At 53.5% G+C, this 21,058-nt stretch overlaps 1 protein-coding gene across 1 annotated transcript in view; it reads right to left on the bottom strand.

Annotated features, from left to right (window-relative positions):
* Window positions 1-1,507: 1,507 nt before the first annotated feature.
* The window catches only part of LOC139240764 (glutamate receptor ionotropic, kainate 5-like), a 215,659-nt gene continuing 196,108 nt past the window's right edge, over window positions 1,508-21,058 (bottom strand). The window contains exons 17-21 of the mRNA XM_070869243.1: window positions 19,378-19,543; window positions 15,806-16,031; window positions 5,921-6,049; window positions 3,468-3,589; window positions 1,508-1,885 (exon numbers count right to left, since the gene is read on the bottom strand). Of these exons, the coding sequence (XP_070725344.1) occupies window positions 1,508-1,885; window positions 3,468-3,589; window positions 5,921-6,049; window positions 15,806-16,031; window positions 19,378-19,543 (1,021 nt within the window). The remainder of the gene's footprint in view (window positions 1,886-3,467; window positions 3,590-5,920; window positions 6,050-15,805; window positions 16,032-19,377; window positions 19,544-21,058) is intronic.

Genomic DNA, 21,058 nt, shown 5'->3' with positions numbered 1-21,058 from the left:
AAAGAAAAACCCCAGAAAAGAACGGTGAAATCTCCATGGTATTATCCAGACATGGTCCAGGTCGCTCCGAACACGGAGTCCGTTTGCTTTGTTAAAAGTGCGCAGCACGCGGGTGTGTGTCATATGGTTTTGTTGTTTTTCCCTTTGACAAGGCAGTTAAGAACCCTGAGTTCTGCCACGGCGGGTATTGTCCAGGTGCCAGCCGCTTGGCTCACCGCCCGGCACACTGTCCCTTGGCAATAGACCCCTCCCAACCGGCATCGTCCAGTGTCCCTCTGTACATCTCCCGCTCGCTCTCTCTCTCGCTTCTCTCCATCTCCTGCCGCATTCTCCTCGCTTCTTGTCCATTTTGCCGACCAGAGCGAAATGACAGGCCCCCCCACTCCGTCTCTGGAGGGCGGGTCGCGAGGGCGACAGTGGGTCAGGGGTCAGGGGTGATGGTTGGGGTCAACGGTGATGGTGGGTTGGGGACGAGTGTCGGCAGGAGGGTGATGGTGGGTCAAGGGTCAGGGGTGGGTGGTGGTTGGGTCAAGTTGACGGCGGGGTGAAAGTCGAGGGTCGGTGAGGGGCTGAAGGTGGGTCAAAGGTCGTGGGTGGTGGTTGGGTCAAGTTGACGGCGGGTTGGGGTCGAGGGTCGTCAGGGAGGTGAAGGTGGGTCAAGGGTCAGGGGTGGTGGTTGGGTCAAGTTGATGGCGAGTTGGGGTCGAGGGTCGTCAGGGAGGTGAAGGTGGCTCAAGGGTCAGGGGTGGTGGTTGGGTCAAGTTGATGGTGGGTTGGGGTCGAGGTTCGGCAGGGAGCTAATGGTGGGTCAAGGATCGGGGTGGCAGTTAGGTCAAGTTGACGGCGGGTTGGGATTGAGGGTCGTCAGGGAGGTGAATGTGGGTCAAGGGTCGGAGGTGGTTAGGTCAAGTTGGTGGCGAGTTGGGGTTGATGGGGAGATTGTGGTGGGTCAAGGGTCGGGGTGGTGGTTGGGTCAAGTTGACGGCGGGTTGGGGATTGAGGGTCGTCAGGGAGGTGAAGGTGGGTCAAGGGTCGGGGGTGGCGGTTGGGTCAAGTTGGCGGCGGGTTGGGGTCGACGGGGAGATGGTGGTGGGTCAAGGGCCGGGGTGGTGGTTGGGTCAAAGGTGACAGCAGGTTGGGGGGGGGTGCGGGGGTCGAGAAGATGATGGCGAGTCACGGGTCAGGTGTGGTGGTGGGGTCAAGGGTGACGGCGGGCCGGGGTCTGGGGGACGGCCGCGAGCAACGGTGGTTTTGGGCGGGGGGAGGTCGCGTGTCAGAGGGGTCAAGTGGGCCCAGGGCTCCGCTCCCTCTTCAGCCAGATGCGCACGGCGCACAATTCTAAGACAAGGTGCTCCACTCCGACACCCCCCCCCAACCCCCGGAGAGAGGTCGGTCAGCGTTGATCGGTGGGGGAGGAGGGGAGGGGTGGGCCGAGGGTGGGAGACCAAGCGGGAGTCGGCGGCTGGTTAGGAGGGGAGGGTGGGGGGGCTGCTGCGGCAGCTCCTGGTCACTCCTGCTCGCCTGCAGTCCCCTGGGGCCCGGCAACAGGCGGGGCCTCCTCGGCCTGCACGGCGATGTGGGGGATGCGGGTGGTCCTCATGCCCTGTATCCGCCGGCACTCCTGGCAGATGCGGATGTGGGTGCAGCCCCGCAGCGGGGCCACCTCGTCCAGCAGGCGCTGGGGCCCCGGCCCCAGGCCCGGCTCGCCCGCCGAGGCCCCCGAGTACAGCTTGCCATTGCTGAGGCGCAGCTCGCGGCCCGCCCGCAGCTGCTTGGCCACCGACACGCCCACCCGGCCTGGCCGTCGGCGGCGCCGCGAGCGCGACGTCTTCTTGCACGACACGGCGTGGCGCAGCTCGCTCAGCATCTCTTGGCACATGGAGATCTGCCGGGGGAGCGGGGGGGGGGAGGGAAGGAGAGACCGTGTTAGGACGTGTTCGGACAAACCGGCGGCCAGCCCCTCCCTCCCATTCCTCCCCTTCGTGGGCACCCGGCACTCTGCCCCGGGGAACCTCCTTTCCCTCCCCACTCCCCGCCCCCCCCGTCTCCTCCGGCCTGGCCCGAGAATGTGTGGGGCCCGCCTACACTTTGGCACTGAGGCCCACACTGACCCTCAGGCAGAGGTCACTCAATGGCCCCTCGAGCAGAGGTCACTCAATGATCCCTCGAGCAGAGGTCACTCAATGGCCCCTCGAGCAGAGGTCACTCAATGATCCCTCGAGCAGAGGTCAGTCAATGGCCCCTCGAGCAGAGGTCACTCAATGATCCCTCGAGCAGAGGTCAGTCAATGACCCTTCGAGCAGAGGTCACTCAATGATCCCTCGAGCAGAGGTCAGTCAATGACCCTTCAAGCAGAGGTCACTCAATGATCCCTCGAGCAGAGGTCAGTCAATGACCCTTCGAGCAGAGGTCACTCAATGATCCCTCGAGCAGAGGTCACTCAATGACCCTTCGAGCAGAGGTCAGTCAATGACCCTTCGAGCATAGGTCACTCAATGATCCCTCAGGCAGAGGTCACTCAATGACCCCTCGGGCAGAGGCCCACCCTGACCCTTCGAGCAGAGGCCCACTTTGACGACTAGGGCTGAGGTCATTCACTGATCCCGGGAGCTTAACTCGCTGACCCTGGGAGCTCACTCCCTTTTTAGGTGCTCTGCAAAACAAAGAACCTCGAAAGTCTCTCCGTCGGTTGGCAGGATTATCTGCCAACAACATTTTCAGCTGGGGAATCCAAATAATCCTGCCCTCGTCACCAATCTGTGATAGATTTACAGCGACCACTAACACAAGCACACACTTCAAGGTGGCTCCTTAAAAGGGACCGTGTCACATGAACTTGCCACTTGACCTTTTATTGTTAATACATCAGTAGTCCACTAGGTGGAGCTCACTCCCTAACCCCAGGTCACTCTCTGACCCTGGGAGTCGATTTCCTGACCCCAGGTCACTCTGACCCCAGGAGCTGACTCCCTGACCCCAGGTCACTCTCTGACCCTGGGAGTCGATTTCCTGACCCCAGGTCACTCTGACCCCAGGAGCTGACTCCCTGACCCCAGGTCACTCTCTGACCCTGCGAGTAGATTCACTGACCTCAGGTCACTCTCTGACCCCGGGAGCTGACTCCCTGACCCCAGGTCACTCTCTGACCCCGGGAGTTGACTCCCTGATCCCAGGTCACTCTCTGACCACGGGAGCAGACTCACTGACCCCAGGTCACTCTCTGACCCTGGGAGCAGATTCCCTGACCCCAGGTCACTCTCTGACCCCGGGAGTTGACTCCCTGACCCCAGGTCACTCTCTGACCCCAGGAGTTGACTCCCTGACCCCAGGTCACTCTCTGACCCCGAGAGTCACTGTGCTCAGTGCGGGGTTTCCCTGACGATCAGCCTAGGGGCTGGGGCTGGGGTTACGGCACAGCCTGTGATACACAGAGAGGATTTAGTGAGGGAGAGCGTGTTTACCAATACCTCCTCCGATTCTGCCGAGCGTCGAGTTGTCCACACGAACTCCATGATGGCCACGAACACCGCGATGATCAAACCACAGATCAGCACCACGAATATCCCACCAATGTTTTCCATTCCCAAACCTGGCAGGCAGAGAGAGGAAGCGTTAGTGATGGGATGGAGATCGGAGACAGACAAGGATATATATATATATATATATATAGAGAGAGAGACAGACAGAGACAGAAAATGAGAGAGAGAGAGGGAGAGAGAGACAGAGAGTGTCAGACAAACAAAGAGAGAGAGCGAGACAGAGACAGAGTCAGAGACATATAGCCAGACAGACAGACAAAGAGAGAGAGAGAGGAAGACAGAGACACAGAGAAAGAGAGAGGAAGACAGACAACGAGAGACAGAGAGAGAGAAACAGACAGACAGAGAGAGAGAGATAGACAGACAGATAGACTGACAGAGACAGAGAGAGAGCAACAAAGAGCGACAGTGAGAGACCAACAGAGAAAGACAGACTGACAAATGCAGAGAGAGAGACAGTGAGAGAGAGAGCCAGAGAGATAGACAGAGAGAGAGAGAGAGAGAGAGAGAGAGACAGTGAGAGAGACAGAAAGAGACAGAGAGTGAGGCAGAGGGAGAAAGAGAGAAAGAGAGAGCCAGTTAGAGAAAGTGACAGAGAAGGAGACTGAGAGCGAGAGAGAGAGAGAAAGACTGACCGACAGGGAGAAAAGGCTAAGAGAATGAGAAAGGGAGAGAATGAGCAAGACTGAGTGAGAGATAAAGTGGAAGAGAGGGAGACAAGGAGAGAAAGAGTATCAGTGGAGATATGTGTGCACTAGACAGTCTGATTAATGTTGTGTGTCGGTGGTTTGCCCTGTCAGCGGGAGGAGGCACCAGTGCTGACCCAGGAAAATACCATGAGGAGAGAAACACCCACTGGTCGGCCCGAGTCCCGAGCTCCCGCCTCTGGCTGTGGCCGAGTCCAGCAGTGTGAGCACAGGTGTCAGCATTGTCGGTGCGCTGCAGTGGCTCAGACCGCCCGTGCGCGATGCATTTACTCTGTATTCAGAATAATGACTGTGTGATGATGGAGCGCAGGGAACATCGCAGCCAGCCACTGTCCTCAATTCAAATACAAACATCATGGGGGAGTGGTCTGGGCCCAGTGATTGGGGTCTGGGGTCTGTGATTGTGGTCTGGGCCCTGTGAATGGGGTCGGGGCCCAGTGATTGGGGTCTGGGGTCTGTGATTGTGGTCTGGGCCCAGTGATTGGGGTCTGGGGTCTGTGATTGGGGTCTGGGGTCTGGGATTGTGGTCTGGGGTCAGTGATTGGGGTCTGGGGTCTGTGATTGGGGTCTGGGGTCTGTGATCGGGGTCTGGGCCCTGTGATCGGGGTCTGGGGTCTGTGATCATGGTCTGGGCCCTGTGATCGGTGCCTGGGACCTGTGATCGGTGCCTGGGCCTTGTGATGGGTGTCTGGGCCCTGTGATGGGTGTCTGGGCCCTGTGATCGGGGTCTGGGCCCTGTGAACGGTGCCCGGGCCCTGTGATCGGTGCCTGGGCCCTGTGATGGGTGTCTGGGCCCTGTGATGGGTGTCTGGGCCCTGTGATGGGTGTCTGGGCCCTGTGATGGGTGTATGGGCCCTGTGATGGGTGTCTGGGCCCTGTGATGGGTGTCTGGGCCCTGTGATCGGGGTCTGGGCCCTGTGATCGGGGTCTGGGCCCTGTGATCGGGGTCTGGGCCCTGTGAATGGGGTCTGGGGTCTGTGATTGTGGTCTGGGCCCTGTGAATGGGGTCTGGGCCCTGTGATCGGGGTCTGGGCCCTGTGAATGGGGTCTGGGGTCTGTGATTGTGGTCGGGGCCCAGTGATTGTGGTCTGGGCCCAGTGATTGGGGTCTGGGGTCTGTGATTGTGGTCTGGGCCCAGTGATTGGGGTCTGGGGTCTGTGATTGGGGTCTGGGGTCTGTGATCGGTGCCTGGGCCCTGTGATCGGTGCCTGGGCCTTGTGATGGGTGTCTGGGCCCTGTGATGGGTGTCTGGGCCCTGTGATCGGGGTCTGGGCCCTGTGATCGGTGCCTGGGCCCTGTGATCGGTGCCTGGGCCCTGTGATGGGTGTCTGGGCCCTGTGATGGGTGTCTGGGCCCTGTGATGGGTGTCTGGGCCCAGTGATCGGTGTCTGGGCCCTGTGATCGGGGTCTGGGCCCTGTGATCGGTGCCTGGGCCCTGTGATGGGTGTCTGGGCCCTGTGATGGGTGTCTGGGCCCTGTGATCGGGGTCTGGGCCCTGTGATCGGGGTCTGGACCCTGTGATCGGGGTCTGGGCCCTGTGATCGGGGTCTGGGCCCTGTGATCGGGGTCTGGGCCCTGTGATCTGTGTCTGGGCCCTGTGATCGGTGTCTGGGCCCTGTGATCGGGGTCTGGGCCCTGTGATCGGGGTCTGGGCGCTATGATTCGGGGTCTCACCTTTCGCCCTATGATCCTCTTCCTTCGGACACTTGCCTCCCTCCCACCACTTCCTTTTTAGGATTTCTAGGCGGTTATTCTCCTGGAGTTGGAGGATAGCGAGCGTGATCTCATCGCGGAACGGTGAACCTACGGAGAGAGAAAGGACCCATGTTATGGATCACCGTAGAATTGCTCAGGAACCGCCCACCTTCCCAGGACACGCCCACCTCCCCGGGACACTCCAACAGCCCCGGGACACGCCCACCTCCCCGGGATACGCCCACCTCCCCAGGACACGCCCACCGCCCCAGGACACGCCCACTGCCCCAGGACACGCCCACCTCCTCAGGACACGCCCACCTCCCCAGGACACGCCCACCTCCCCAGGACACGCCCACCGCCCCAGGACACGCCCACCGCCCCAGGACACGCCCATCTCCCCAGGACACGCCCACTGCCCCAGGACACTCCCACCTCCTCAGGACACTCCCACCTCCTCGGGACACGCCCATCTCCCCGGGACACGCCCATCTCCCCGGGACACGCCCATCTCCCCGGGACACGCCCACCTCCCCAGGACACGCCCATCTTCCAAGCACACGCCCACCTCCCCACGCACACCTCCCCGGGACACGCCCACCTCCCCGGGACACGCCCACCTCCCCGGGACACGCCTACCTCCCCAGGACACGCCCACCGCCCCAGGACACGCCCACCGCCCCAGGACACGCCCACGTCCCCATGACACACCCACCTCCCCTGGACACGCACACCTCCCCAGGACACGCACACCTCCCCAGGACACGCACACCTCCCCAGGACACGCCCACCTCTCCAGGACACGCCCACAGCCCCGGGACACGCCCACAGCCCCGGGACACGCCCACAGCCCCGGGACACGCCCACAGCCCCGGGACACGCCCACAGCCCCGGGACACGCCCACCTCCCCGGGACACGCCCACCTCCCCGGGACACGCCCACCTCCCCGGGACACGCCCACCTCCCCGGGACACGCCCACTGCCCCAGGACACGCCCACCTCCCCAGGACACGCCCACCGCCCCAGGACACGCCCACCGCCCCAGGACACGCCCACTGCCCCAGGACACGCCCATCTCCCCAGGACACGCCCATCTCCCCAGGACACGCCCACTGCCCCAGGACACTCCCACCTCCTCGGGACACGCCCATCTCCCCGGGACACGCCCATCTCCCCGGGACACGCCCATCTCCCCGGGACACGCTCACCTCCCCAGGACACGCCCATCTTCCAAGGACACGCCCACCTCCCCACGCCCACCTCCCCGGGACACGCCCACCTCCCCGGGACACGCCCACCTCCCCGGGACACGCCCACCTCCCCGGGACACGCCCACCTCCCCGGGACACGCCCACCTCCCCGGGACACGCCCACCGCCCCAGGACACGCCCACCGCCCCAGGACACACCCACCTCCCCTGGACACACACACCTCCCCAGGACACACACACCTCCCCAGGACACGCCCACCTCTCCAGGACACGCCCACAGCCCCAGGACACGCCCACAGCCCCAGGACACGCCCACAGCCCCAGGACACGCCCACAGCCCCAGGACACGCCCACAGCCCCAGGACACGCCCACAGCCCCAGGAAACGCCCACCTCCCCAGGAAACGCCCACCTCCCCAGGACACGCCCACCTCCCCAGGACACGCCCACCTCCCCAGGACATGCCCACCTCACCAGGACACGCCCACCTCACCAGGACACGCCCACCTTCCCAGGACATGCCCACCTTCCCAGGACATGCCCACCTCCTCAGAACACACCCACAGCTCTTGACAACCAATGAGTGTTAAAAAAACACGCCTGAAGGCTCAGTCTCAATGCGAGGAGCATTCGTATTAATTTGGATGAATTGACTGTGCAGATAGCTGTTAATGGGTATGATGTAATTGAGATTACGGAGACACGGCTGCAGAGTAACCAAGGCTGGGAACTTAACATCCAGGGGTATTCAATATTCAGGAAAGATAGACAGGAAGGAAAAGGAGGTGGGGTAGCGTTACTGGTTAAAGAGGAGATTAATGCAATAGTAAGGAAGGACATGAGCTTGGATGATGTGGAATCTGTATGGGTAGAGCTGCGAAACACCAAAGGGCAGAAAACACTCATGGGAGTTGTGTACAGAATGCCAAACAGTAGGGAGGTTGGGGACAGCATCAAACAAGAAATTAGGGATGTGTGCAATAAAGGTACAGCAGTTATAATTACTTTAATCTACATATAGATTGGGCTAACCAGACTAGTAGCAATGCGGTGGAGGAGGATTTCCTGGAGTGTATTTGGAATGGTTTTCTAGACCAATATGTCGAGGAACCAATTAGAGAGCAGGCCATCCTAGACTGGGTCTTGTGTAACGAGGGAGGATTAATTAGCAATCTGGTCGTACGGGGCCCCTTGGGGAAGAGTGACCATAATTTTGTAGAATTCTTCATTAAGATGGAGAGTGACACAATTAATTCAGAGACGAGGGCCCTGAACTTAAAGAAACTTCAATGGTATGAGACGTTAATTGGCTAGGATGGACTGGATAATGATACTTAAAGGGTTGACGGTGGCTGGCAATGGCAGACATTTAAAAATCACAGGGATGAACTACAACAAATGTACATCCCTGTGTGGCATAAGAATAAAAAAGGGAAGGTGGCTCAACCGTGGCTAACAAGGGAAATTAGGGAAAGTGTTAAATCCAAGGAAAAGGCATATAAATTGTCCAGAAAAAGCAGCAAACCGGAGTACTGGGAGAACATTATAATTCAGCAGAGGAGGATTAACGGTTTAATTAGGAGGGGGAAAATAGAGTATGAGAGTAAGCTTGCAGGGAACATAAAAACTGACTGCAAACACTTCGATAGATATGTGAAGAGAAAAAAGATTAGTGAAGACTAATGTAGGTCCCTTGTAGTCAGAATCAGGTGAATTCATAATGGGGAACAAGAAAACAGCAGACAAATTGAACAAATACTTTGGTTCTATCTTCACTAAGGAAGACACGAATAACCTCCCAAAAATACTAGGGGACCGAGGGAATAGCGAGAAGGGGGAACTGAGGGAAATTCTTATCAGTCAGGAAATGATGTTAGGGAAATTGAAGGGACTGAAGGCCGATAAATCCCCAGGGCCTGATAGTTTGCATCCCAGAGTACTTAAGGAAGTGACCCTAGAAATAGTGGATGAAATGGTGGTCATTTTCCAACATTCCATGGACTCCGGTTCAGTTCCTATGGATTGGAGGGGAGCTAATGTAACCCCACTTTTTAAAAAAGGAGGGAGAGAGAAAACAGGGAATTACAGACGGTTAGCCTGATATCGGTGGTGGGGAAAATGCTGGAATCAATTATTAAAGATGTAATAGCAGCGCATCTGGAAAGCAGTGACAGGATCGGTCCAAGTCAGCATGGATTTATGAAAGGGAAATATGCTTGACAAATCTGCTAGCGTTTTTTGAGGATGTAACTAGTAGAGTGGACAAGGGAGAACCAGTGGATGTGGTGTATTTGGACTTTCAAAAGGCTTTTGGCAAAGTCCCACTCAAGATATTAGTGTGCAAAATTAAGGCACATGGTATTGGGGGTAATGTCAATTGACGTGGATAGAGAACTGGTTGGCAGTCAGGAAGCAAAGAGTGGGAATAAACGGGTCATTTTCAGAATGTCAGGCAGTGACTAGTGGGGTACCACAGGGTTCACTGCTGGGACCCCAGCTATTTACAATATGCATTAATGACTTAGACGAAGGAATTGAAGGTAATATATCCAAGTTTGCAGATGACACTAAGCTGGGTGGCATTGCAAGTTGCGAGGAGGATGCTAAGAGGCTGCAGGGGGACTTGGACAGTTTAGGTGAGTGGGCAAACGCATGGCAGATGCAGTATAATGTGGATAAATGTGAGGTTATCCACTTTGGTGGCAAAAACAGGAAGGCAATTATCTGAATGGTGACAGATTAGTAAAAGGGGAGGTGCAAAGAGACCTGGGTGTCATGGTACATCAGTCATTGAAGGTAGGCATGCAGGTACAGCAAGTGGTGAAGAAGGCAAATGGCATGCTGGCCTTCATAGCGAGGGGATTTGAGTATAGGAGCAGGGAGGTCTTACTGCAGCTGTACAGGGCCTTGGTGAGACCACACCTTGAGTATTGTGTGCAGTTGTGGTCTCCTAATCTGAAGAAGAACATTCTTGCTATTGAGGGAGTGCAGCAAAGGTTCACCAGACTGATTCTCGGGATGGCAGGACTGACATATGAGGAAAGGCTGGATCGGTTAGGCTTATACTCATTGGAATTTAGAAGAATGAGAGGGGATCTCATAGAAACTTATAAAATTCTGACGGGTTTAGACAGGTTAGATGCAGGTCGCATGTTCCCGATGTTGGGGAAATCTAGAACCAGGGGTCACAGTCTAAGGATAAGAGGTAAGCCATTTAGGACCGAGATGAGGAGAAACTTTTTCACCCAGAGAGTTGTGAACCTGTGGAATTCTCTGCCACAGAAAGTTTGTTGGACATATTCAAAAGGGAGTTAGATGTGGCCCTTACGGCTAAAGGGATCAGGGGTTATGGAGAGAAGGAATGGGTGGGGTACTGAGGTTGCATGATCAGCCATGATTATATTGAATGGCGGTGCAGGCTAGAAGGGCCGAATGGCCTACTCCTGCACCTATTTTCTATGTTTCTGTGTTTCTATGATGGACGGATGAAGAGCACTCACTGATTTTGAAGGCAGTTGGTGGGGAGGTGGATGGAGGTACGGGAGGAGGGGAATATAGAAACATAGAAAATAGGTGCAGGATTAGGCCATTTGGCCCTTCGAGCCTGCACCACCATTCAATAAGATCATGGCTGATCATTCCCTCAGTACCCCTTTCCCACCTTCTGTCCATACCCCTTGATCCCCTTAACCGTAAGGGCCATATCTAACTCCCTCTTGAATATATCCAATGAACTGACATCAACAACTCTCTGCGGCAGGGAATTCCACAGTTTAACAACTCTCTGAGTGAAGAAGTTTCTCCTCATCTCAGTCCTAAATGGCCTACCCCTTATCCTAAGACTATGTGCCCTGGTTCTGGACTTCCCCAACATCGGGAACATTGTTCCCGCATCTAACTTGTCCAGTCCCGTCAGAATCCTATACGTTTCTATGAGATCCCCTCTCATCCTTCTAAACTCCAGTGAATAAAGGCCCAGTTGATCCAATCTCTCCTCATATGACAGCCCAGCCATCCCTGGAATCAGTCTGGTGAACCTTCGCTGCACTCCCTCAATAGCAAGAACATCCTTCCTCAGACTAGGAGACCAAAAGTGAACACAATATTCCAGGTGAGGCCTCAGTAAGGCCCTGTACAACTGCAGTAAGACCTCCCTGCTCCTATACTCAAATCCCCTAGCTATGAAGGCCAACATACCATTTGTCGTCTTTACCGCCTGCTGTATCTGCATGCCCACTTTCAGTGACTGATGAACCATGACACCCAGGTCTCGTTGCACCTCCCCTTTTCCTAATCTGCCGCCATTCAGATAATATTCTGCCTTAGTGTTTTTGCCCCCAAAATGGATAACCTCACATTTATCCACATTGTACTGCATCTGCCATGCATTTGCCCACTCGCCTAACCTGTCCAAGTCACCCTGCAGCCTCTTAGCGTCCTCCTCACAGCTCACACCGCCACCCAGTTTAGTGTCATCCGCAAACTCGGAGATATTACACTCTATTCCTTCATCTAAATCGTTAATGTATATTGTAAAGAGCTGGGGTCCCAGCACTGAGCCCTGCGGCACCCCACTAGTCACTGCCTGCCATTCTGAAAAGGAACGATTTATCCTGACTCTCTGCTTCCTGTCTGTCAACCAGGTCTCTATCCACGTCAGTACATTAATCCCAATACCATGCACTTTAATTTTGCACACCAATCCCTTGTGCGGGACCTTGTCAAAAGCCTTTTGAAAGTCCAGATGCACCACATCCACTGGTTCTCCCTTGTCCACTCTGCTCGTTACATCGTCAAAATTTTTTTTGGGGCTGGTAATGAGAGTGGAATGAAGGGTAGGTGCGTGGGTTTCAGTGAGGGTGGAATGGAGGAAATCAGAGTGGAGAGAGAAACTGGACAGCGGGGAAAGAGGGCAAAAAGATGCCGATGAGGGGAAAGGCAAGAGAGGAGAATGGAGGGAGGTGGGCAGAGGTTGGGGAGCAGCTGTTTGGGTGGGCGGTGGGAGAACCTGCTTGAACTTGATTGGAGCGGGACTAGACCACGTGAATGGGATGGGGTTCCTTGTCTATGCGAGATCGGCCAGTGAGGTTTAGTTGTTGGATTATGTGTGTTGCGGTAACCTTTGGGGCAGGGATATTCTCATTGTCTTTGAGTCCGTGCTGTACCTGCCCTGGGAGTGGGTTAATTTACTGATTTGAGATATGAAAGTTAACCAGGTGGCCGCATTTTGAATGTAGAAATGTTAACCTGTGGGTTGATTCCCCCCCTAGTCTGGATTCAGTAAAACTGTCCCACCAACTGTCAACACTCAGGGTCCCTTCAGTCTACTGTCCTTGTCTTGTTTCTCTCCGATGCAACTGAATTGATGTGACGCTCGGCTTCGTCCTCGTCTGTCAGAATCATTCTTGAATTATAACAACTTGAATTTAGAGCAACAACCACTTGCATTTTGATCAGAGATTTGGGCTGGGATGGGGGAAGCTCTAACTTCTCTGGAGTCGGCAGTCAGAATGGCTCGAATTACACTTTGCAAACACTCAGAACTTGGGCTGGGCAGTTCTAATCACACATTCCAGAGAAACTGCTGGGTGTGTCTTTCCCTCCATGGGGACCAATCAGCAAAAGCGTCATGGAGAGCCAATCGGAGCATTTTGCTAGTGCAAATAAGCGCGTTCTTTTTGTAGTACCTTTAACGTAGTAAAACGTCCCAAGACGCTTCCCAGGGGCATTATCAAACAAAATTTGACACCGAGCCACATAAGGAGAAATGATGGCAGGTGACCAAAAGCTTGGCCAAATAATTATGTTTTAAGGAGTGCCATTAACGTGGAGAGAGAGGCAGAGAGGGCTAGGGAGGAAATTCCAGAGCTTAGGGCCCAGGCAGAGTTGTCTTATGAGGAAAGGTTGAGCAGGTTGGACCTGTATTCATTGGAGTTTAGAAGAATGAGAGGTGATCTTATTGAAACGTATAAGATTCTGAGTGGGCTTGACAGGTTTGATGCTGTGAGGATGTTTCCCCTCATGGGGGAATCTAGACCTAGGGGGCATAGTTTCAGAATAAAGGGTCACCCATTTAAAACAGAAACTAGGAGGAATTTCTCTCAGAGGGTTGTGAATCTTTGGAATTCTCTTCCCCAGAGAGTTGTGGAGGCTGGGTCATTAAATATATTTAAGGTGGAGATAGACAGATTTTTGAACGCTAAGGGAGTCAAGGGTTATGGGGAGTGGGCAGGGAAGTGGAGTTGATGCCAAGATCAGATCAGCCATGGACTTATTGAATGGCGGAGCAGGCTCGAGGGGCCAAAAGGCCTGCTCCTATTTGATATGTTCTTATGTAAGGCACGGTCACTAATGGTTAAGCGATTATAATCACAATGCTTAACAGGGCAGAATTAGAGAAGCGCAGAAATTTCAGGGAGGTTGTGGGGCTGGAAGAGATTACAGAGATAAGGAGGGGTGAAGGTCATGGAGGGATTTGTAAATAAGGACGAGAATTTTGAAATCGAGGTGTTGATTAACTGGGAGCCAATGTAGCTCAGCGATCACAGGGGTGATGTGTGAACGGGACTTGGTGCGAGTTAGGTCTCAGAGAGCCCAGTTTTGGATGACCTCAAGTTTACGTTGGGTAGAATGTGGGAGGCCGGCCAGGAGTGCATTGGAATAGTCAAGTCTGGAGATAACAAAGGCCTGGATGAGGGTTTCAGCAGCAGATGAGCTGAGGCAGGTGGAGACGGACGATGTTACAGAAGTGGCAATAAGCAGTTTTAGTTATGCTGTGGAAATTCGGCCGGAAACTCATTTCAGGGTCAAATATAACACCTAGGTTGTGAACAGTGTGGTTCAGCCTCAGACAGATGTTAGGGAGGGGGATGGAGTCAGTGGCGAGGGAACAGAGTTTGTGGTGAGGACGGAAAACCATGGCTTCAGTCTTCCCAATATTTAATATTTACAACAACAACTTGCATTGATACAGCACCTCTAACTTCGGAAAACGTCACAGGAGCATTATCGGACAAGATTTGGCACCGATCCACAGATGGAGATATTAGACCAGGTGGCCAAAAGCTGGCTCAGAGAGGTAGTTTTAAGTAGGAGAGGCGAACAGATGTCGGGATAGAGTTCCAGAGCTTGAGACCCAGGCAGCCGAAGGCATGGCCACCGATGTTGGGGCAAAGTTAATGACTTGCTTTTGGTTGTCGGGGTTACCGAGTCTGCTGATGGGCGGAGTGAAGACCCCCCCACAGCCCAGCCATTCCACCCCCACCCCCTCCTTAACAATTCTCCCCATTGTACAGTGGAGTCTGTTGACTCATAGCCCATCCCTGGAATATCGAAGGTTAAGGGGCGATTTCATTGAGGCTTTTAGGATTTTGCAAGGAATTGAGAGGATAGACCGGAGAGAAACATTTTACGCAGGTGAGGGAAGTCTAGGACAAGGGGGCACAACTTTAAAATCAGAGCCAGGCCAATCAGGAGATAAGTTAGGAAACATTTCTTCCGCCAATGGACGGTAGAAGTGTGGAACTCTCCCACAAAGAGCAGTAGGTGCTGGGGCTCAATTAATAACTTTAACTTTGAGAGCGATCAATTTTTGCAAGTCTCGGGTATTAAGGGATCTGGAGCCAAGGCGGGTGGGTGGATGGGGTTAGGATACAGATCAGCCACGGATCTCATTGAATGGGAGAACGGGCTTGAGGGCCTCTCACCAGGCTGAACAGGCTGGGTTTCTTTTCTCTAGAAACAAGACGACTGAATGGATGACCTGATGGAGGTCTTTAACTTTATGAAGGAGTTCGATCGGATGGATGTAGAGAAGATGTTTCCACGTACGGGAGACCAGAACAAGGGGCCTTCCATAAATATGAGTTATTCACTAATAAACCCAATAGGGAATTCAGGAGAAACTTCCTCACCAGAGAATGGTGAGCATGGAGTGCTTGAGGCGAACAGCAGAGATGCATTTAGGGGAACACATGGCTGAGAAGGGAGTAGAAGGGTATTTAAGGAGGGATATACTTGCATTGGAGGCAGTCCAGAGAAGGTTCACTAGGTGGATTCTAGGTATGAAGAAAGGTTGAGCCTCTACTCACTGGAGTTTAGAAGAATGAGAGGTGATCTTATTGAAACATAAAAGATAATGAGGGGGCTCGACAGAGCAGATGCAGAGAGGATGTTTCCACTCATGGGAGAATCTAGAACTAGGGGGCGTAGTTTCAGAATAAAACAGAAATGAGGGGGAATTTCTTCCCTCGGAGGGTCGCGAATCTTTGGAATTCTCTGCCCCAGAGGGCTGTGGAGGCTGGGTCTTTGAATATATTTAAGGTGGAGATAGGCAGATTTTTGAACGATAAGGGAGTCAAGGGTTATGGGGAGCGGGCGGGTAAGTGGAGCTGAGTCCATGATCAGATCAGCCGTGATCTCATTGAATGGTGGAGCAGGCTCGAGGGGCGGAATGGCCTATTCCCGCTCCTATTTCTTATGTTCTTATGATATCTTGATGGGGTGAGATGAAGAAGATGGGAGGAGGCTCATGTGGAGCATGGACCGGTTGGGCCAAATGGTCTATTTCTGTGCGGTACATTCAATGTAATTCTGTGGCACTCTCCCCAGTGAGTGTCGGCGGGGTCTGTTACGTACAGCCCCTTCACACCTACCCAGAGGCATGCCGATCCCATAGCCCTTGGTGTCCAGCAGCCCGCCAATCTGCGTCAAGTTGCAGTTGCGTTTCCTGTGGTACTCATTCATGGTGGACTCCAGCAGGAAGGCGTACTTGGAGTTTAAGACCCGGGCGATCCCTTCCTCCGTGGTCTTGACAAAGACACTGGGCTGCTTGGAGTGCATGTAGTTCCACATCCGCTGGTAGGTCTGGTACCTGGAATTCTGGGGAGCGGGGGGGTGTGGAGAGACAAAACTCATCAAGCACTGAATTTCTCAGTGGGGAAACACAATGTCCAACACAATGTCTAAGCTCCCAGTGTCCCAGTGTGCCAGTGCCCCAGGCTCCCAGAATCCCAGGCTCCCAGGGTCCTAATGTCCCAGGGTCCCATTGTCCCAGTCTCCTGTGTCCCAGTATCCCAATGTCCAGTATCCCAGTGTCCAGTATCCCAGTGTCCAGTATCCCAGTCTCCATTATTCCAGTATCCCAGTGTCCAGTGTCCCAGAGTCCAGTATCCCAGTGTCCAGTATCCAGAATCTCAGTGTCCTGTATCACAGTGTCCAGAATCCCAGTGTCCAGAATCCCAGTGTTCAGTGTCCAGAATCCCAGTGTCCAGAATCCCAGTGTTCCAGTATCCAAAATCCCCATGTCCCAGTGTCCAGTATCCCAGTGTTCAGCATCCCAGTGTCCAGTATCCCAGGCTCCCACGGGTTCAAAGCTCCCGGGGTCCCAGGCTCCGACACTACTAGCATCCCAGGCTTCCAGTGTCCCACCATCCCAGACTCCGCAGCTCCCAGGAGTCTGAGATTCCGAGGTTACCAGCATCCCAGGCTCGCAGGGGGCACATATTCCGAGGTTCCCAGGGATCCGAGTCTCCCAGGGTCCCCTCAAGCCCAAGCCAGCTGATCGCATTCAGGGCTCATGTTAAAAGAGTTAGAATTGTTTCAAGACTGGGGCCGGGGGAAATGTTCCCTCATGTAACAAGGCTGCCCTTTCCTTATCGTCAGATGCAGTCTTGCCTGCATCTGTCCTCAATGGGCCCACATCACCCCCTTTACCAGTCTCACGCAATACAGGTTGAACCTCCCTGATCCAGAACTCCCTGATCCGGAACCACCTCTCATCCAGAACCATTCCCGGCCACCGGGTGGCACATGCGCAGAACTCCGACGTGAACAAATTGAAGTCCTTCCTTGCTGCCGACTCGCACAATCGCTGGCCGGACCCCGCGATCCACCTCATCGCCCCCCCCCCCCCCCCCCATGATCTCTCTGCCGCACTCCCAGTCCCAAGCCAGCCAGCCCCGATATCCCTTGCTCAGTATCTGCACCATCCAAGTTAACATGACCACCCCTCGTCAAGAAAATTCCCTTATCCAGAACAGGCCAGGTCCCAAGGCAGGTACAACCTGTATATGTATAACAACTTTGGCTGTTAGTTATGCAAGTTTGTTCTCTGCTCGCACCTCTTTCTCTGTACTCCACTGTTGCTTTTCATAGCTCTTCAAGTCTGGCAGATCTCCATTCATCCTTGTATCTGTGCGAGCTTTTATTTTTAATTTGATGCTGTTTCTTACCTCGTTTGTTCACTATGCTGGGTTAACTATACAAGTGGAGCCTTTGCCTTTAGGGGTGTTGTCCCAGGGACTTTGAGTACCTCCCACTGTTTGTCTGTGGGTTTACTCATTAACAGCTCAGCCCAGTTTACTGCGGTTAATTTGTGGCTGGTCCTTTCGAAGTTTGCGTCAGTTACGTTTAAACCCTTGAGCCTAGAAATTGGCCACCTCAGCACCTCCCGTTATGGCCCCGGGGGATGGGTGGGGTTGCTCAGCAATTACCGACCAGGCGTGGCGAGCAGACCGACGCCCGTCATCTTCGGCGAGAGGTTTGCGGCGGCCGTACAGCACTGCACCCCCATCTCCTTCGGCCCGGAGATCGTGACGTCATCGCCGTGCGCATCACCCCCACCCCCCCCCGGCAAAGACCTCCGGGGCCTGAACTTCGATTCCGAACCCCGGCAGCTTCGCCGGGCGGAAATACCGACAGCTGCGGGAGGCGTTCATCGGGCGGCCGGCCGCTTCTGGGAGGTGGGGGGGCGAGGCTTAATGGCAAGGTGGCGAGGGAAGCGGAAAAAAAAGCGGAATCTTCTGTTTGAATTTTTTTCTGTGTTTTTTCGCGTGCGGACGCTCAGCTCGACACTCTGCTGCAGTGCATCGGGGCGGATCGCAGCTGCCATTGGGGAGGAGGTAAGTCTTTTACAGAGCCTGCAGTGATGGCTCTTCCCTTTAAGGGAGGGACGGAGCTTTCCAATGCGGCGGTGCTGGACGGCCCAGTATCCAGTGTTCTCCACTCACTGCCCCACCTGCTGCCCTTTGCGCCCCAGCAAGTGGAACATGTGATTTTGCGCCACTCCTGCGTCCTGGAGTGCAAACGCCGAATTATTTTTAAAGCGTAAAAGCATTAGCGCCTGCCGCTAATTTTTTTCAACTTTTAAAAATTGGCACCCGGAATGAGAAGCCCCTGAATTTCTCCCCTTTGGTTTGCGACTCACCCCCCTCCCTCTCAAACTTAGTATCAAATATTACACAAACTATTCACAAAAATCCCTTACCGTCAGATTTCCCGTTTGTTAATCATCACGGAAGCTAGTTCCCTTGTGGGCTCGAAAACACATTTTTGCTGCAAACTATTGCATATACACTCGAGAAATTCACCGCCTCTATTTCTTGAGCTGATCTGCTTCACCCAGTCTATGTGGAAATTAAAATCTCCCAATTATAGCAGTGTTTGTGCGAGCTGCTTCCCTGATCTCCGTATTTTTGCATTCCCCCCCTCTCACCAGAGTCTTGCATTGTTTGCTGTTCCTGAACTCTACCCATAATGTTTCCACCGCCCGATCATGCTTACTGAAATCCTTTTTGCCTTTTTTGCAAAAAGAGAGACTTGCATTTATATAGCGTCTTTCACGACCACCGGATGTCTCAAAGCACTTTACAGCCAATGAAGTACCTTTGGGGTGTAGTCACTGTTGTAATGTAGGGAAACGCGGCAGCCAATTTGCGCACAACCAAGCTCCCACAATATGATCATGACCAGATAATCTGTCTTTTTGTTACGTTGATTGAGGGATAAATATTGGCCAGGACACCGGGAATAACTCTCTGGCTTTTCTTCGAAATAGTGCCATGGGATCTTTTATGTCCACCTGAGAGACCAGACAGGGCCTCGGATTAACGTCTCATCTGAAAGACGGCATCTGCGACAGTGTGGCGCGCCCTCAGTGCTGCACTGGAGCGTCAGCCGAGATTTTTTTTATGCTCAAGTCCCCGGGGTGGAACATGAACCCACAACCTTCTGACTCAGAGGTGAGAGTGCTACCCACTGAGCCACAGCTGGGACGGTGATCAATATTGCTGCCCCTCCTTTTCTAACTTCCCTCCCTTTTCTACAAACCTGATAGTCTGAAATATTTATCTCCCAGTTTGTTGCCAGGTCTCGGTGATGGGCACTATCTCATGCCCTTTAAGTTGAATTGGTGCTTGGTGAGGCTTTCACACACAAGGGGTGGTACCTGGAAAAATGTCATTGTTGAACCGCCCTGAATTGTTCCATATTCTATGTTGGTCTGGTCGGCGAGGTCATCGGCAGACTCTATGGGGACTTCCATCCTCTGCACGGTCAGGAACGCAGCGAGATTGGCGGTGTAGGAGGAGATAATTATCAGAGTAAACGCCCACCTAGTCATCAGATAAGAGATCAGAACACAGGCAGTCGACCGCTGGACCGACGCACAGTTTAAACACACCAAAGCGTTCCAATCTGTGGAATGTCAATGGATGAAAGCTCCCGGATCTAAAGACCTCAATGGATCAGATCTCCCTGTTTGAAAGAATCCCAGTGGACCAGATCTTCCTGATCGATGAAACCCCAATGGACCAGATCTCCACATGTCCATGGAACCCCAATGGACCAGATCTCCACTTGTCCATGGAACCCCAATGGACCAGATCTCCACATGTCCATGGAACCCCAATGGGCCAGATCTCCACTTGTCCATGGAACCCCAATGGACCAGATCTCCACTTGTCCATGGAACCCCAATGGACCAGATCTCCACATGTCCATGGAACCCCAATGGACCAGATCTCCACGTCCTTGGAACCCCAATGGAACAGATCTTCACTAGACTATGGAATCCCAATGGACCAGATCACCACTAATTTATGGAACCCCAATGGAACTGATCACCATTTTTCTAATTCACCCTAATAGACCAGATCTACACTAGACAATGGAACCTCAATCAGCCAGATCTCCACATCCATGGAACCCCAATGGACCGGATCCCCACTATTTATGGAAACCCAATGGACCAGATCTTCACTTGTCCAAGAAACTTCGAAGGACCAGATCTGCACTAGCCCATAGAACCTCAATGGAGCGGGTCATCACTTGTTGTTGGAACCCCAATGGACAGATCATCACTAGCCTATGGAACTCCAATGGACCAGGTCACTACTAGTCACAATGGTGCAGATCACATCCAATCTATATGATTGATCCCAGTGAAGCAAATATCCCTCACCTATTGGACCAAACCATCCAAATGGAACCCCAATGGATCAAACATCTATCAGTTTACGGAATCCTAATGGCCCAGGTCCACCTCGATCTGCAGAACCTCAATAGACCAATCTGAACAGACCAAATTACTCCACGTTTATGGAATCGCAAATGGACCAAGTCACCTTGCATCCATAGATCTTCACATCTTTACAATGGACTAAATCTCCTTCAGTCAATGCGTTCGCAAATCATCTCTTGTTTATATAACCAAAATGAGCCAAATCAGCTCCTCTATTGAGCCTCCCCAGTGATTCTGCTCAGATCCACTCGATAGAACCAAAGTGGTCAAATCTTCAGCTGCTGTATCAATTGGAACTGACGACGTTCCTGCCACCAATCTACAGCGTCCAATTGGACCAAAGTGCCCCAATCTACAGTGTCCAATTGGACCAAAGTGCCCCAATCTATAGAGTCTAATTGGACCAAAGTGCCCCAATCTACAGCGTCCAATTGGACCAAAATGCCCCAATCTACAGTGTCCAATTGGACCAAAGTGCCCTAATCTACAGCGTCCAATTGGACCAAAGTGCCCCAATCAACAGCGTCCAATTGGACCAAAGTGCCCCAATATACAGCGTCCAATTGGACCAAAGTGCCCCAATCAATCGAGTCCAATTGGACCAAAG

The sequence above is a fragment of the Pristiophorus japonicus genome, chromosome X (assembly GCF_044704955.1).
Source record: "Pristiophorus japonicus isolate sPriJap1 chromosome X, sPriJap1.hap1, whole genome shotgun sequence".
NCBI classification, from domain to species: domain Eukaryota; kingdom Metazoa; phylum Chordata; class Chondrichthyes; family Pristiophoridae; genus Pristiophorus; species Pristiophorus japonicus.
This window is presented reverse-complemented; position numbering and strand designations above follow the sequence as displayed.